Source organism: Oculina patagonica, chromosome 13, assembly GCF_052425735.1.
Source record: "Oculina patagonica isolate OP01 chromosome 13, crgOcupat, whole genome shotgun sequence".
In the NCBI taxonomy this organism is placed as follows: domain Eukaryota; kingdom Metazoa; phylum Cnidaria; class Anthozoa; order Scleractinia; family Oculinidae; genus Oculina; species Oculina patagonica.
The window spans coordinates 1,630,848-1,649,615 of NC_135770.1; the positions used below are offsets into that span (position 1 = coordinate 1,630,848).

Consider the following 18,768-nt stretch of genomic DNA (forward strand, 5'->3'; position numbering starts at 1 on the left):
AGTTGTGCGGTGTGGAGATCAGTACAAGCGTATCCTCACAAAAATAAGAAATTCTAGAACTAAAATGTTGTATATAACAAATTCCCAACTTGATTGCATTTAAGTTAGCAAGGTAATACATTTAACTGTTGTTATTACCAAGAATCCTAATTAAATGAGTGTGGAATTCATTCGTGTAGTGTATAATTGTTGATTTCATGTACGATTAGAATATAATATGTGGGTTAAATGTCGCTTTTCTATTCTCATTTTAGCTGAAATATAGTACTGGCTGTATCGTTCATGGTATGTCTCTGCTAGCGAGCGGCAGTTTTGAGGTACTTGTCAAGCTGATCTGTTTCTAGGAAACTCATACTCAGCTACAAAACTACAAATTGCTTTTGACAAGCTGTTTACCACATAAAGCTATTATAGTTTTGGTCTTTTTAACTTTAAACTTGCTTGACGCTAGTCTTTTCCAGGAATTACTTACTTTTCTGTCTTAATTTCTTTTTAATGTTTGGTTTGTTAAGGCATTTCGCATGTAAGCCATGTCAGTTGATATCACTGATAAGACCTCTGATAACTAATTACTTTAATATGAGATCGCTTATTTCACGTTCATACGGACTGAACGTGTCAGGATTTTTTTATTTATTGGTACACTTTACTATGAAAAGGTACCTATTGTACAATACGGTTTTCCGAAAGAAACCGTTTCTAACACGTTCTTTGTTCCATCTTCGATCTTTTACCCACTTGTAAGCAACTTAGTATTAAATTATGGAAAGAGGTGTAGCAAGTGACATGCCTTTTCTTGTCTAAAAAGTTTTGTAGACTCGTCGCCGTTTCCATAAAAATCTTTAGCTATAGCTTGGCTGTATATTTTTGTTACTTCAGTCTAATTTTACTCAATAATGCTATTTAACTTGATGTCACTGATAAGACCTAATAACTGATGACAAATAAAATCGCTCATCTCGCGTTCAAACGAACTAAACGTGTCAGAAATGTAGTAATTATTGGTACACTTCACTAAAAAGGTATTATATAAGTACTTCAGTATTCTTTACAATTCTGTTTTTACAATGGAACTGTTGGTAACACACTCTTTGTTCAACCTTCCATCTCAAACTTGTAAACAACTTAGCAAAGGAGAAAAAATAATGAAAGACCTCAGCGTTTTGGGGGAGGATGGTTGAAGATGAATGGGAAACAGCTGGGTCGCAGTCATGGGCGATTGTCAGAGCCCTTGCACCAAATCGTAGTGTGTGGAAAGAGAATGTCAAAGTTTTATGTGCCTTATGACATGGAGAGATATAGGACTATAGGACTAGGATCTTAGATCTTAACAATCAGTTAAAAACGTGGCACTTCGCAGCTGACAGTTAAAATTTCGACCTATTCTCAGGACACTGTCACCAGTTTCTCTTCAAAAACTCAAGAGCCTAAAGACATATAAAAAAAAAATTAAAAAAGTGGTCCATGCAAGAGAAGTGATAAACAAGTGATACTATTGTGATCCCATCAGGAACTTAAGACCTTCACTTGAAAAACATCAGGATGATTTTTTCAAGTTTTTCCCTCGTGGACTGGAAAACACCTAAAAATTATTATTTATCCCTTCTTCATTCAACAACAATTTACTCTCTATCTCCATCTTGATATACTGGGTGCATTTTATGTACGAGAAGACATATTCGCCAATTTATCCGAAAAACATTTAAATTCCCGTGACGGTGTCCCTAACTGTGAGTTTTTTCTCTTTCGAATTTATGATCGGCGAACTTTAAATTGTTATAAAATGTTTTTTCAGATGATTGTAAACGTTTTTTTAACAAATTTCAGTGTATGAAAAAATGAAAGTTTCATAACAATGAACATGCACATTTAACGCCAATTTTTCAGAAATATATCGACATAATGAATCGACGAAGCAATTATTCTTTTGAGAAAATCAGCAACAAGAAATGTCTAAAAAATCTCTTTAACCTTAGATTCACAGAGACGACATGAAGATTTAACTCACCTTGAGTATTCGTTTCTGCACCGAAGTCTCCGATAAAGATTGGTTGAATGTAAAGAACTCGCCTTGCTGTGGGGTTTTTATTAGAACAAGAATCAATCGATTTCCATACAAATTTATTATCTGCGTGCTTTTAACCTGTGAAGTATTTCTAAGATACCAGACAGTCTTTTGATGCACTGAAGTTGTATTCAGGTATTGATCTCTGGGACGCGGCTTAAAGGGCCTACAGCGTTGCCTGGAAAACCGATTTATTTTCAATTGTTGTTAGTTGGGTTTTCAAATGTAAAGAGGCAAAGGTCACGTACTATACAAATGTAGAAGTGTAAAAATTTGTCAGTGTACAAATAAGGAAAAATGTGAAAATGTCTAAATGAAATAAAGTTGTGCGGTGTGGAAATGTACAAGCGTGTCCTCACAAAAATAAGAAATACTAGAACTGAAACGTTGTACACTCTTTTTTTTTTTTTACAAGAATGCAGATTTTCCGACCCAGGCTGAATATTCTTATTTTTCTGCCGATTTTAGGCTAAAATATTCTTATGAACATTCTTTGAAAATAACGTTAACTTTAACATTTCCGTTTTAGCAAGTATTGGGTAATCAATTACACGTTTTTGGTGTCCAGATCTGTATCGTGTTACATTGTGTACATGTACCATTGCTTTTCGGTGCAGCCTGGCCGTTTAGGCTTTAAACAAAGCATTCCTCACAGAGATAAAGTGACGAAAATGAAAATACCTGATTTTGTTTCAACTAAAAACTATATTCTTTTCAAAATCTCAGCCTCGGGTTTATTCTTAAAATATTCTTAAAAATTCGCAAATTTCAGCCTCGATATTCTTATAAACTAGATTCTTATAAAAAAAGAGTGTATATAACAAATTCTCATGCATTTAAGTTAGCAAGGTAATACATGGAACTGCTTTTATTACCAAGAATCCTAATTAAATGAGTGTGAAATTCATTCGTGTAGTGTATAATTGTTGAGTTCATGTACGATTAAAATGTAATAGGTGGGTAAAATGTCGCTTTTCTATTCTCATTTTAGCTGAAATATAGCACTGGCTGGAATTACACCGAGCGGCTGTTTTACGAAATTTGTCAAGCTGATCTGTTTCCAGGAAACTTATTCTCACCAACAAACTACATACCGTAGAATTCCGGTTATAAGCCCTGGAGTTATACAACTTCGTAAGGGTTTTTGGGTGGGCTTATAAACGGAGGGACTTATATTTGGGAGGGCTTATAAGCGGAAGGAAAAAAACGTTTCGGAACGAGCCTCGGGAGTGTTGATCGAAATACGTTTTTAAGTTAAAAACGCACAAAAAAGCAACATTTAGCCCTGTTCAGTACTGTCATCCGGTAGAGGGGGGCTTATAACCGGATGAATTTTTTTGTTTCCAGGTTGATGGGCCTATAACCGGGGGGGGAGCTTATAAGCGGGGGGGCTTATAAGCGGAATTTTACGGTATTATAGTCAATAAAAAAAAACGTTCACTGGCTAAAAATATTCAAAAATGAGCTTTCGGCTGTCGCTTTACAGCCTTCGACGGATAAAAAATTGAATACAAAATGGATAAAATATATTCAAGAAAGGTGTGATAAAAAGGAAATGATGAAAAACAAAAGCGAAGTAAAAAATGTGCTAATTACGAGGCTATGTTTTAAATAGAATACAATATTGGCTTGGAATGGGCTTTGAGTTATTGTCAGCATGCTTTAATTAGTAGCAGAGAACAGGTGTGCCAAGCTTCCAAAGTTTTTCTAATACGAAAAGGATCTTGAAAAAGGCAGCTAATTTCATACCAATAAATTGACGTCCTTGTTTAAAAATGAACACCCCGGAATTGAAAAGCAATACTAAAGATTGTCTCTGTTTTTTACCCATTGCAATCAGAAAAATGCATTTAATAACAGAGGAATAATATAACAAACTTATATCAATAACACCTTTATAAAAAGAACCCGCAAATAGGAGTGTTATCATTTTCTGTCTCAACTCGCCCAGCTAGTCGCATTTCGGCCGGCATGATTTCTTGTGACTTGTTTTGAATTACTAATTTTTTTTAACTTAGATCGTTTTTAGTCTACCTTTCAGGTATTCCACATGGAAGCCATGTCAACTTTTATCACTCATAAGAACTCTGATAACTGATAACCTAAGGGAGGCATTTTTTTAATTAAAGGTACACTTTACTGTAAAAAGGCGTAAAGTACATTTTCTATCTCAACTCGCCCAGCCAGTCGCATTTCGGCCAGCACGATTTCTTGTGACTTGTTTTGAATTACTAATTTTTTTAACTTAAATTGTTTTTAGTCTGCCTTTCAGCTTTTATCACTCATAAGGACTCTAATAACTGATAACCTAAGGGATAGCTTATTACGCGTTGAAACGGACTGAAGATGACAGGCATTTTTTTAATTAAAGTTACACTTTACTGTAAAAAGGCATAAAGTACTTAAATGTTCTTTACAATTTGGTTTTCACAAAGAAACCGTTTGTGACACGTTCTTAGTAGTATTGCGCTTTTTCTTGTCTAAAACGTTTTGTAGGCTCGTCGCCGTTTCCAAGACAATCTTTAGTTAAAGTTTGGCTGAGTGTAGAGCTTTATTACTTGAGTTTGATTTTACTTAGTCATATTTGTCATGTTGTTTTCTAGCGTACTTCTCACTTCTCGTAGAGTTTTCTTACTCAAGTCCTTACATTTCTTAATTGTGTCCTTTTGACGATTGATTGATTGTTCCAACTGCCATTTCTTACTTGTCAATGCAATAAAGTCCCCTAAAATCTAAACTCTTCGTTGTGAGCAGGAGTGTCGCAATAATGAAAGCTCTCCCCTCCCTGCCAGTTAGGCTCGGGTTCGAATTCCGGACCCGGCGCCATATGTTGGTTCAATCTGTTGCTGTTAATTTAACTGGATTACAGGGCCCCACGATCTTCGAGGTTTTTAATAATACAACTGTGTCTAAATTAAGGTAATTTATTTTATATTGTAGTTGTTTATTTATCACAGTGCCGTAGCAAGGGGAGGGGTCGGGGGGGCCCGTGCCCCCCCCCCCCCAGTTTTTTCCCCAAAAAGGAAAAACAGACCTGTATAAAATGTTGAAAATAAAATTTTATATCCCAAGAGGTTTGAAACAATAACATTTGTAGTTCTTTTCATTTTTTTAATGTACCGTACATGTACGTAGGGTTATGCACAACAATGTTAAACGGCCAAAAACTAAAACAAACCAGAAATTAAGACCAGAACGTACTATGATGACTCTGAAAGGTGAAACATTTGCTGGTTTCAAGATACAGAGACAGTCGATTTTCTATTTTGCAATTGACGTGTTATACTCTCTTCAGTGGTTTGCTGAGACAGTGTAGGAAGTAAATAATTCGCGATATGCGTAAATCAAAAATAGCTCTTGGAGAACGCTGGAAATAGCATTTCCAAGCTTCTAGATTTCAAAATTTTCTGAGGGGGCATGCCCCCACACCCCCCTAGCGGCTCGCGCCTCCGGCGTGAGTGTGCCCCTCCACTTATTTTACTCTTGCTACGGCACTGTATCAAGAAGTGAAGGTTGTTTTATTTATAGACATAATTAGAGAAAATAGAGCACGAGAAACGGCTATCGCTTTTAAACTTGATTGTACATTTATGTTCTTTAGCCCAAGGTACATAGAATAAATATAAAAAAGGTAACGTCTGACTCTAGCTGACTTATTCAAATAATCATAGGGAAAACCACTCACTTAAATAGTCCAATTTAGAAAGTAAGCTGTCGACAGTAAATTTTGTAGATCTTAGATCTTAACTATATCAGTTAAAAAACGTGACATTTCGGAGATGACAGTTAAAATTCCGACTTATTCATAGGACACTGTCACCAGTTTCACTTCAAAAACTCAAGAGCCTAAAGACATATGAATACTTTCGAATAGTGGTCCAATTTTGTTAAACATTACCAAGCAAGTCTACTGAAGCGATAAACAAGTAATTTTATTGTGATGCCATTAGGAACTTTAGACCTTCATTTGAAAAACATCAGGCTTATTTTTTCAAGTTTTGTCCTTGTGGTTCTTAGATCTTGCTAGAAGGGAGAAGAAGACTGGGTCGACCAAAAACAACATCATGATGGAGGAGGATGGTTGAAGATGAATGGCAAACAGCTGGGTGGCAGTCATGGGCGAATGTAAAAGCCCTTGCAGCAAATCGTAGTGTGTGGAAAGAGAATGTCAAAGTTGTATGTGCCTTATGGCATAGAGAGATATAGGACTATAGGACTAGGATCTTAGATCTTAACTATCAGTTAAAAACGTGGCATTTCGCAGCTGACAGTTAAAATGTCCACCAATTTTCAGGGTACTTTTACCACTCAAGAGCCTAAAGACATATATAGTAACTACGAAAAGTGGTCCAATTTTGTTAAAAATCACCATGCAAGTGTACTGAAGCGATAAAAAGTGATATTATTGTGATATATACCATAAGGAACTTTAAATCTCATCTTGGTTCCCTTCTTCCTTCAACAACAATTCATTTTATATTGATCTTCATCTTGATGTACTAGGTGCGTTTCATGTACGGGAAGACCTATTCGCCAAATTTAGTACTTTTACGTGACAGTGTCTCTTTAATCTGTACAAACAAGGTTTATTACAAAAACAAAACCGGTAAAAGGCCGTGTTATTCAGTAAAATTAATTATTGCACTCATTAAAACGTCGTTGCGAGGCAGGTTTCACGTAAAATGACATGTTATTACTGTTGAGACAAAACAAATCTCACCACATTTTTTTTCAAATGCTTTATTTATTTTTTGTCACTGATTGTGAGGCACAACATAATTACTAAGCGTGAGTAAGGAAAGCGGACCTCTGTCCTCTCCCTCACTTGGTTTGTAAGCGATACTAAATCCCGCAACCAACATCCCTGCGACTACAGCAAGCAAAATCAAATCTACTGCCTCATCCGGTTTCTTCGCTCTGGTTCTGTTTCTGCAGTAAAATAAGAAAAAATTACTTCATGCTATTGAAGGTTGTCTCTTCATTTTACTGTGATCCTAATTTGATTTAGCCCTGAACTTTATCAACTGATCTCACCGCAAATTAAAATTGCGTATTCCAAGCTCTTCATTTATTACAACTCTTCTCTACCTTTATAATTTACACCAAATCGAGGCCCATTCGATCGAACTTCAATAATTTCTAGAGGTAGCGGTAGTTTTGGTTTTATACTTACAGAATAAGTTTTTTCAAGGAGGTTTTGTCAGGCTACTTTCAAACGTAATCGACAATAATTTAAACACTACTAAGAACAGCATATCTTTGCGCTAAAAAGTACAATACCCCCTATACCACAACCCCTTCTCCCTAACTCCGGTCCATTCTCAACGTCCTCCATGTTTTACCGTTGTTGTTGTTTCCTGATTTGGAATAGTGATTATTTATATCGCCAATTTTACCAAAATATTTATTTCTTACCTAACGCAGATAAACAGCCAGCACATCAGCAACTCCGACGTTGTCTGTGATGAAAAAGGAAAATGTATTGTTGGTACACGGTGCGATATTATTACGTCTTTCACAGTAAAACTTGAAATGATTTTTGTACGGAGAAAAGAGCTACATGTATCTTAAAACACAGTTTTGCCAAGCAAACACCGTAAAATTATTAAAGGAGACCAGCTTTCTTATACGGCGCGTTTGCAACTGCCTCTGTCTCAACTTCAGGACGAAAATTGAAAATTTTGCTTAAAACGTAAACTTTGTACACGGAGTATGCATAGTTAAATGAATAGATGTTGCCAATCAGCTTTGATGCTTTGTACCACACATATATGGTTAACCATTCAACTTTCTTGTTATAGCCAAGGTAATGGGTAGAATTCTAATCAAGAGGATTGCTACCGGGTTGGATGCAGAATTGTGAAAGGAACAAGCTGGATTTAGAAAGGGACGAAGCACAATAGAAAAGATCCTTGGGCTCAGGAACATTGTTGAGCAGGTAGTTGAAAGAAACTCTGGCCTTACCAGTGCTTTGTGGACTATACACAGGAGCACTTTCTGGAAGATTATGAGGTGCTACGGAATACCATGTAAGATCGTGAGAATGGAGCAAGTGATGTACACTAACTGCACAAGTGCAGTGGTGGATGGTGATGTAAGGACAGATTAGTTTGAGGTGAAGTCAGGTGTCTGGATTTCATTCCTCTTGGTGTTTGACGGGGTGATGAGAAGAACAGTCGTCCTTGGAGGGACAGGCATAAGGTGAAAGATGAAAACTATTCTAGGAAACTAAGACTTCGCAGACGACCTGGCTCTCATCTCAAGCACATTTACAGAAGAAGATCGACCACCTGAATAGGAACAGGAAGGGAACGGGCTTGAAAATCAACACCACGAAATCCAAACTCATGAGGACAAATGCAAACAACAACAGCAATGCAGTCGTAGTTGATGAGCAGCAAGTGGAAGATGTGGACAGCTTTGACTACCTAGGAGCAAGAATAACCAAGCACGACGTCAAGAGCCGCCTAGGAAAAGCTAGAGGAGCATCAACATGCTGGATAAGATCTGGAGGAGTGGGCAATTGAGCAGAAACACCAAGATAAGAATCTTCAAGTCCAAAGTCGTAGCCGTGTGAAACTTGGAGAATGACCAAGAGAGACGAGGCAAAACTGGACACATTTCTACACAAGTGTCTATGGAGGAGACTGAGTATATACTGGCCCATGAAGGTGTCAAATGAAGAGGTTAGGAGACGGGCAAGGACTTGCACCATCAGTGAACAGATAAGGAGGCGAAGGTGGCGTTGGATAGGGAATGTACTGCGCATGGATCACCAACAGAATCGGCGCATTGCTCTAACTTGAGCACCAGATGGGAAGTGGAGCAAAGGGCGACCAAAAGAGACATGGAGGAGAACTTTGGAGGGAAAAAACAGAAGATGGGTTTTGCCATCTGGACAGAAGCAGTCAACATTGCAAGAGCAAGAGATGGAAGAAGCGCATCAATGGCCCTATACAGTCGTCAACGTCATATGAACAGCGAACGTTGCTAAACATGCTGTAGCGACCTAAATGATACACAAACTGAAAACATATACCGATTACCAGTTGAATGTTTACCCTAACTTCTGATCAATGTTGTTCTACTCACCATATTCGTTCCAACTGGTGTAACCGTCCAGTTTGCTGTACAGTATGACGTTACCGTTCGGCATTTCATTCAGGAACCGCTTCTCCCAGTCACAGTGTGGACCGGTGATCACCATCCAGCCAGCATCCACCTCACAGCCGCCATAGTTTCTGTTGATGAAGAAGTTACGATCGATCGATCCTGCGATAGAAAAGACGTTCCGTGGCTCGGTTTTGACGTCATTCCAGGGACTTTCAGTCAGCTTGTCCACTGAGAACCAGTTCAGCTTGTCTGATCCCTGGGCGTTAAATTTCAGCTCCTTCACCGAACTCCCATCTTTGTAAAGGACAACCCTTGCCTGTTTAAAATAAACATTTATTTGATATGTGGTAAATTAAATTCCAGATATTACATAACCTGTTATAACTAAAAAAATAAAAAATAACTAACCGTATTTTGACAAGACCTTTTCTGAAAAGGTGATTTTACTATTTTATTTTTAAGCAAAAATTGGGCCTTTTATGGGTACAAAGTATACTGTGTTTTCCACATATTGGTATTTTACAAGATTTTGAGGGAAAATGTTTGGGTATACTGGGTTTCTATTTTCAGGTGTATTGGCATACCACTCACCCCCCTGGCCGCCGACCCTGAGGGATTGAAGCAAGCCTTTCAAATCGTACAACTATATCATTTTAGCTTAGAGGTTTGCTTGGTTCTTGGTTCGAGGAAATAAAACCTCGAAGTTTTCTCGCGCTATCTTGGTGGCTTAAATTTGATTGAGAAATAGAAAAGACAACTATACTTATCCATCTGGGGAAAAGTCTTCTATGTGCAACCAACAGAATAAAACAGTATAAAAATTCCCAAAATCGGCTTTTTACGGCTGTGTTTTCGTAACAAAATGATGTTCAGTTTTTAAAGTTTTAAGTTTTGTGAGTTAAAACTGGCAAAACGGCTCTCACACGGCTTTAATTGCCGAAGAAAACGCAATAAAACAAACTCAAACAATGCAATAATATATATCTATTTGATTTAATTTCAAATACACAGCCGTAAAAGCCGATTTAAGAAAAATATTTACAATAGCAATTTAATAAAGAAATTTGAATAGTCAGCAAACATAGGAAGGTAAGTCGCCTTGCTAAACATTAGACCAGTCTGCGTCTTCCTATACATACTAGTTATGCAACGCTTTCGAGTGGTATACTATGGAATATCCCACGAGTCACTTGTATTTTCTCGGTATACACACGAGCCTTTAGGCGAGTGTGTATACGAAGAAAATACAAGTGACAAGTGGAATATTCCATAGTATACCACGAAAAAGTGTTGTGTAACTATTTTATACCATGCCTTAGAAAATACGCTTACTAAATCTCGTCGAGAATACAATCGCAGCGCACGATGGGAAGGTTGGGTTGAATACCGTCGAATATACAATGGCTTTCCTGTATTCTGATTGGCTGTATTTTCTATGGCGTGGTATAAAGTTCTTTAGCATCACTTATATTATATTCGCCACCTATATTTACCTTACCTCAGACGGGCGAAAGTCACCCCACTTCAAAACGATCCTGTTCTTGTAGTCATTAGGATACTGGTTAGTGACGTCAAGAGCGTCCATTTCGCCTTCAGCGTATGTATCACCTGAGTTGAAAGCATCGTTAGCTCTTTTGTCTGCCCCGCTAACTGCCTTGAAAACCAAAGTCCATCCTAGTGAAGAGAGGAGCAAATCAGCACAGTTAGGAAGGAAAATGTTTTCTAAAATAGCAGTCGGGTAGCAGCTCGTCCAAGATCTCAAGTGAATGGTTTGCTATCCTTCGAAAAAAAAAAAAAAACGGAACAAACAACGGGGGCAAAAGTCCTAGCCCCAAAAACAATCACAACTACTACACTACAGAACCAGTAGAATTACAAGCTTACGAGTGCTGCTGCACTTCAGTACTGTAGAATAGATGTTCTAATAAATGGAGGTTCAAGTGACAGGCATGAAAAACTCAGTACGGTAGATTTTCAACAACTTTTAACGAGTGCTGTCCTGTTCGCTATTTTGTTTGAAGGTTAAGCTGTGATCAGTGGGGCATTCTTCCCGCCCTGGGTTATGTTTTTCCCGTACTTGGATGGTTTAAAAACCATTCTTACCCCCGTTGACCGCGTTTTCCCTCGCCTATCATTAAAAGATTGAAGACAAAAGAAGTACCATTATGATATAATGTCTAGCAGGAAAAAGAGTTTATATCTCATGCTAACCTCCGCCAGCCATGTCACAGTACACTGGAAAGGCTTCCCTCCTGTCTGTTGGAAAAGGGATAAAAGTTGATAAGTTTATCGCACTGTGATGTAAGAGAATTTTTAAAAACCTTACATGAGATAATCAGGTACCACTGAAATCGTTTACAGACTTCCAAGTTCAACTGCTTGTCCTGTGATTTTTTGGTTTTTGTGTAAATTTGGTATAACACTTCAATTCTCAGTTGACAATGTATTGAGTTTTGGTTAAATAACAAAGATAGAAAACTCGCAAAGAATTTTTGCGATGTTTCTTCTCTCTACCTTGAAATGAGACATGTACAAAATCAAAGTGGCTATAAGCCACTAAACTCGGAAAATTTATTATGAAACAAGAATCTAAAACAACAAACTGACAAATAAAGATTTGCCAAAGCAAATGATGTTAAACTTTCCACACTTCACTTCAGAGATCGATTTTCATCTTGCTGCTAATCGAGAGGAAGCCGAAAGGCCAAGTATGCTAGTCCAAACGTGACAAAATATCAAGTGGGATAATGTTTTATTTTAAGATATATTTTTATACACCATCCTTTTTATATTTATGTCAAGTTGTCATTTATTTATGTCAAAAAACATTTTCCTTTATCATTGTGTTTTTTGCTATATCAAATGATGTTTTCATTAAAACAAAAAACACTGTTTCATACATAACGTGATTGATCTTGATGTCAAGTTGTCGCACATTTTTACACATCAAGAACGTTTTTTGTTACATGACGTAAGTAATTTTTTCATGTCAAGTTGTTGCACATTTTTATATATCAAGAAAGGAGATATCGTGTCTTGATCAGCAAATATCGCGGTCAGGCAGGAGTCTGGGTATGACCAGTTGAGCACAAACAAAATGGCGGCCAGTAATCGGTTCGAATATACCGGGTAGGTCGTTTATTATAAGCCCCCAAGACATTAAGCGCCGGGTCGATTAGCCGCCAACTGAAGTTGTTTAGCCCCCAACCCGAAGTCGATTAGCCCCCGAATAAAATTTGTCTACAAACTAAGTAAACTATCGAATGCTACAAAGAAATCAATTCTATATTTCGTTTTAAAGTTTCGCTTCTAGCTTTCTGTTCAAAGTTTCGCTTCTAGTTTTCGCTTATAGTTCTCTATTTACATTCACATCAACTCGACGAAAGGTAGGCTACCGGTACTTGGTTGTAAACATTCGATAAGGTTCGGTTTCGGTATTTGATTGAATACACAAAACCTCGCAATATTTGTGAAAGCAGTTAAATTGAGTTTCGCTTCTAGTTTTCGCTTCTAGATTTGTTATCTATTTACACTTTCAACTCAACTCGACAAAAAGTAGGCTACTTGTTTGTTATCATTCAATGAGGTTCGTTCTCGGTATTAATTGTTTGAATTGAATACTCAAAGCCTTGTTAACATTCGATGAAGTTCGATTTCGATAGATACTTGCAAATTGAACGACAGTTTTGAAGACAAACTGGGGGGCTAATCGCAGGGCCGTAACTAGCAAGAGGCAAGACGAAGCACTCACGCGTCGTCTAAATTTTTACCCAAACTTAAAATAAAATATATTTAATTTTGTTGGCAAAATAATCCCCAGTTGAACAAGATTGATTTTTCTCTGAAAGAGATTCATGCCTTCTAGATTTCTGCAGGGCATGCCCTTAGAACCCACTAGCCAAAACTTGCCACGTCCATGGAAAAGGTCTAGTTACGGCACTGAATCGACTTCGGGTTGGGGGCTAATCGACTTCGGGTTGGGGGCTAATCGACATCGTTGGGGAAATCGACCAGGGGCTAAACAACCTACGTTCGAACCGATTATTGGCCGCCATTTTGTTCGTGCCCAACTGGTCATACCCAGACTCCTGCCTGACCGCGATATTTGCTGATCAAAAGATTATCTCTCCTTTCTTGATATATAAAAATGTGCAACAACTTGACATGAAAAAATTACTTACGTCATGTAACAAAAAACGTTCTTGATGTGTAAAAATGTGCGACAACTTGACATCAAGATCAATCACGTAATGTATGAAACAGTGTTTTTTGTTTTAATGAAAACATCATTTGATATAGCAAAAAACACAACGATAAAGGAAAATGTTTTTTGACAGAAATAAATGACAACTTGACATAAATATAAAAAGGATGATGTATACAAATATATCTTAAAATAAAACATTATCCCACTTGATATTTTGTCACGTTCGGACTAGCATAGCCAAGAGAGGGAGTTCCCATCCGTTGCAAATTGATTTCTTTTTTTTTTAGGCAAAATAATAATATCATTGGAAAATTAAGTTTTGGTCTATTTCAAGAAAACTAACATTAATACAATATTTCGGCTGGTAATTAAGCAAGTTAATATTAAGCATGTTAAATTTAAGCATGTTAATATTAAGCATGTTAAAATTAAGCATGTTAATATTTTCGTGTTTTTAAAATTAGTAATTTTACTAGTGCTAACAAGGAAATATGTTAATTAGAAATTTAGGTAATCAGAGAACATACAGTAAAAACCCACTTATAAGAACCTAACATTAAGAACCTGTTAGGCTAAAATTTCATTTTTAAGCACCCTTCACATAAGAACCATTTTAGGCTAAAATTCTAAAACAGGTTCTTATTTTCAAAAAAAGAATAATCTTCTCAAAAATATATTTATAACACTTCTGTACACATCATAGTTACAGCATAGTTACATAAAACTCCAAGAATACTGTTATTGGACATTAAAGACCAGATCATTTAACAATTCTACTTTATTTATTGAACAAAAGTTTTAAAGAACCTTATTAAGAACCTAGTAAGCCTAATTCTACACTAAATACCATTTTTATAATTAAGAACCTGTTTAGGCTAACTTGAAAAACCTAGGTTCTTATACGCGGGTTTTTACTGTATCTAATTCTCTAGAGGCCTTAAAATAGTTGCACGCATTGCGTACCTATGATTAACAGGAAACGAGGGAAGGAGTGAAATTCTCTTTGCTCAGTACAACTCTTTTCCGAGTTAAAAATGATCAGAGATTAGTAAACTCACCACTCAAGGTGATCCAATAAACTCCATCAGCCGTTTGTCCGTTGTCCAAGAGGTCTTTACACGAGTAACCTGGATTGCTCTTATCTGAACCGGGTGCTTTTCCTTCAAATTGCAGAGCTTTCCAATCGTTGCCATCACACAAGAGCAATTTTCCGCCACCATACTTCAACACACCGGCTGTCTTGGACGTGCAGTCACAGTTGCTTGCACGGAGTTTTGTGCCACATTTGTTGCGCTTGCCAGCGATTGTGAAGCACACCGTGCTGGTCAAGATAATGCACAATATGGCCAGATATCTCATGGTTAACTAATATCTGCCAAGAAACGTAGAAGAGCATGAATTCATATTCAATGCGTTGGTTTGTCACAGAATACTGAGGCAAATAGGTTTTAATTAAAATTAAATCAAAAGTAAAGAAATTGACGAAAGCATCGAAAACGCGCAAACGCGCGCTGGAATCGGGACTAAGAATTCCTCATTTTGTTAGATGTTATGTGGACAGTCTGTGAATAAAAAAAAATAGGTCACCAAGGGTGACATGAGTCTAATGCCGTATGGCATAGTGATACAGATTGCGCGGTTTTCGTAAGCCGGTTAAAATTGGTTAGAGGTTTGTGTTCGGGAGTTTAATTTAAAATGCTTATAGCAAGCTAGGGGCATCGTGGATGATTATGGATGAAAACGAAACAGTCATAAATGTTATATGCTTCACAAAATTTAAAGTATGAACAGGAGTTGATGTTACTTCTTCCGTATTGTCCGTAAAAGCAGAAACGATTAAACATTTGGACAAGATTGCGTGACGATTTACAAAAAGCATGTTCATTACAACAAGGGTTGAAGAACTTCACATCGTTTTCTTTCAGATTTTTCACCATTTTGATGATGACTCTTGAAACAGATTTTGCAATAAAAGCACTTGAAATAGTGACTGTTACTCCATTGTACTGTAAACACTTAGTGACAGATTTTTCTAAAAACGGGTGTAAATTCTCACGTCAATATAATGATGACCTTTTGAACGCTGGAAACTAGGCAATTATTATCGAGCTACCACACACAGGAGCGAAGACTGTTTATCATGATGTACAAATTTCGCGAATCATCACTTCCATATCAATGTAACCATTTTATGATTTTTCTAGCTGTAAGAAGAACTTAAGATCTCTGAGAGTCGTAAAAGCATGAAATTCGATTTCAGTGTATGGCAAAGGCCGGGACAGTGTAATACTGCAAAGCGGCCAAACAAACGCATTTTGATTTAGTCGCGTAACTTGATTTACATTTATCCATGTACATCTTTTATTTTTGAAGGTTTTTGTTTGCACTGTAAAGAAAAAATTGGTCAAAATTCGAATGACTTAAATACAAAATACGAGGTAAAGTTTTCTATTTTTTAAAACAAAATAAATATTTGGTCGCATTGTGTAAATAAACGCGAGTCGCCGTCGAAATATTTTTTCTCAAAGACGTCTTGCTTTTTAAGCAAGACGAAAACACAAGTGCTTAACTGAACTGAAAACGAAGATTTATTTTCACAAAAAGCTTACAAATGTCTTAACTGGAAAATTATTACGTCCTGTTCAAGTGTTGAATAATCGTGACTTGAGAAAGAACTTTTAATTATGCGTGGGAACACGTGTCGCTGATTGGCTGTAGGGCTGTTTTTAATTGAAACTAATCGTGCGTGTCCGTGCGGAGTCCGTTCTTGCAGCTGATCATTGTTTTCTACATTACAGCGAACGATTATCGATCCCGAACCATTCCCTTGGGATTGCTAACAGCTTTTTTCATATAACAAAGAGTCTAATGCGCATGCGCAAAGCGCACGCAAGCATTAGACTCAAAAAACCGTAGTGGTTAAACATACACTCACTGTTTTCTAGTTGCCTCTTTTTTTGGCGTGGCCTAGGGTTGCAGTTCGTTATTTGCTTGCAGTGGCAAGTCCTAAATGTTCGCGAACATTAAGCCAGCAAAAATTAATCTACATAAAGCCGAGATGTAAAGGTGTAAATCACTTGCTTACCTTAATATATAGGGTGGTGATAAGAACCGATAAAGATGTGCTTTTTCATGACATGTATTATTGACAATTATGCTCTACTTTATTCTGGACGCTTTGTGACCAGTATTGCGAAAATTTTACACGAACATTTTACCGACCAATTTAACACGATTTTCGCATATACATCATATAGGTTCCAAGACATGCGAAATAAAGAAAATCAGGTTATTTGAAGCGGAAAGTTAATTTTATAATATGAGAGTAAGCAAATGATCAAACGCAGAGGTATTGGAGTGTACAAATATGTGGAAATGTAAAAGTCTTGCAGTGACAAATGTTGAAGTGTGGTCTTGTGGAATCCTGCCCGCGAAGAAGTCTGAAAGTGTTAAAGTTGGGTGGAGTAGAAATATGAAAGTGTGTTCTTCATCTCCTCAAACCTCCGTTGTGAATCAATCTAGCAGCGAAGATAATTTTTGGGAAAAGGGAAGATTCCGCGAAAATAGACGACAAAAACGACTATGGATTGGATTTGGCTTGTAAACTTAAACGTTTTGTCTCTTAAGATGCATTGAGTCGATATGAGTACCTAACACCTACCTTTCGTTTCTGCACCGAAGTCTCCGATAAAGATTGGTCGAATGAAAAATTATACCTTGCTGTTCGGTTTTCATTGAAACTAAAATCAAAAGACTGTCAATCATATTTAACAACCGCGAGCTCCCCTAATAGATGTTATGGTATATAACCAAGATACGAGACAGTCCGATGAAACATTTTAGCGACAGGATGCCTTAAGTTTAATAAAGGTTGTTTAATATGGGGAAAACAAGTTCACTCGACAACTATTTAATCAAAATAAAAAGGAAAGGACACAAGCTAAAATTTGTTCATTCATAGTTTTATACTTAAATAGACTCTAAGCTATAGAGTTGAGGTGCCGTTGAATTTTTCTTTTTTATTGTTTACTTTTCCAAGTGATTTTATTTACAAGACCCCACTGAAATAACTTATAATTGAATTGGGCTCCCAGTCTAAATATATATTAATTATCGGCATCTTGATTATTGGTAATAATTCCACCATGGTCGAGGACTGAAGAAAAATAACAGGTTATGAATAACGAAAATTTTTGCGGAGGAATAATGGAATAATCATTATGGCCCTGGCTTTCGGGAATAACGGAGTAACGGAACAGATATATCCCTTCAACGACGTTTCTCTGGAATAATGTATTTTTTCTTGACTAGAATCAGACGGAATAATGGAAACATTCCTCGTCAGCCCCCAAACCATGGCATGAGCGACAGGGAGTTGTGTTGCACTTAAGAATGGATCGTTTTAGAAGAGTAAACGGTCTATTAACCACATCTCAGTGGATGAAAAAAATTACAGTTTCATTGCAGAGAACAGGCCGGTTTTCAGGTGCGCATTCCCCTTAACAGTGGAAAGCAATGTTTTAAATCAACATGATATGGCGTTATAGGAGGCAGACCAGTTTACTTTTACAAATGCGCAAACGGTGGATTGATTTGGGGAATAATATGAAGAAATATCAGCTAGCGGCATGATGGAGGCCTTGAAACAGGTTCTTGGACTGGCGATCCGGAAATTTATTTTGTATTTATTTCAATTTTATATTGCTTTAATTCTTTTCACTAAATAACATTTTCAATTTTAATGTGTTATCAGTTTGTTTTGAATGACACTTACAGGAAAGATTGGGTGCATCTAAAAATATGTAGCCAAACTTTTTCAAGTTTCTCGTTCACAATCTGTCCCAGTTAAACAATATATACTATTTCAGCGATATTGGCTTCGCCGCACATAATAGAAACAGGACTGTTTTAAGGAAATGATCAATGATACAGAATGATAACATAATTATACACCCGTCTGCAACATAACTGTTGAAACCGGCAGATTGTCGCTCGCCAGTGATCGTTAAAAATCCAACATGGACCAGCATTGTGTTTCTCCGGTCCTGAAAAATGAACAACCACAAAAATCCTCCCCAATAAAACCATGAAAACTGCTAAGATTTAAATAATAGTGAGCGCGGATAAGTTTTGGTTAAACCAAATTGAAACAAACAGGGCAGAAAGAACAGTAACTGATTATTAAAATTAACCAAAGTTACAAAGCCCACACTTGCACTGTCCATTCGTTTTTAAAAGACGGAGGATCGGACAGCCTCTACAGCTGTGTCTAAATAAAGACTAGTTTTTAAAACCACACACTTCAAGTTTGTATTTACCTAATGTATTTTATATTCCCGTAGGTTATTTTTTCGTTATTTTCACACACGGTTAAAAGCTCGTT

General features: G+C 37.0%; 1 protein-coding gene across 1 annotated transcript; it reads right to left on the bottom strand.

The window, feature by feature from the left end:
* Positions 1 to 6,789: 6,789 nt before the first annotated feature.
* LOC144636783 (uncharacterized) lies at positions 6,790 to 17,081 on the bottom strand. Its single transcript, XM_078495984.1, has 7 exons — positions 17,047 to 17,081; positions 14,444 to 14,757; positions 11,390 to 11,434; positions 10,677 to 10,852; positions 9,158 to 9,494; positions 7,481 to 7,524; positions 6,790 to 6,994 (listed from the first exon to the last, which is right to left on the bottom strand). The coding sequence occupies exons 2-6, from the start codon at positions 14,742 to 14,744 to the stop codon at positions 7,481 to 7,483; spliced, it is 903 nt and encodes a 300-aa protein (XP_078352110.1). The 5' UTR covers positions 14,745 to 14,757; positions 17,047 to 17,081; the 3' UTR covers positions 6,790 to 6,994.
* Positions 17,082 to 18,768: the final 1,687 nt, after the last annotated feature.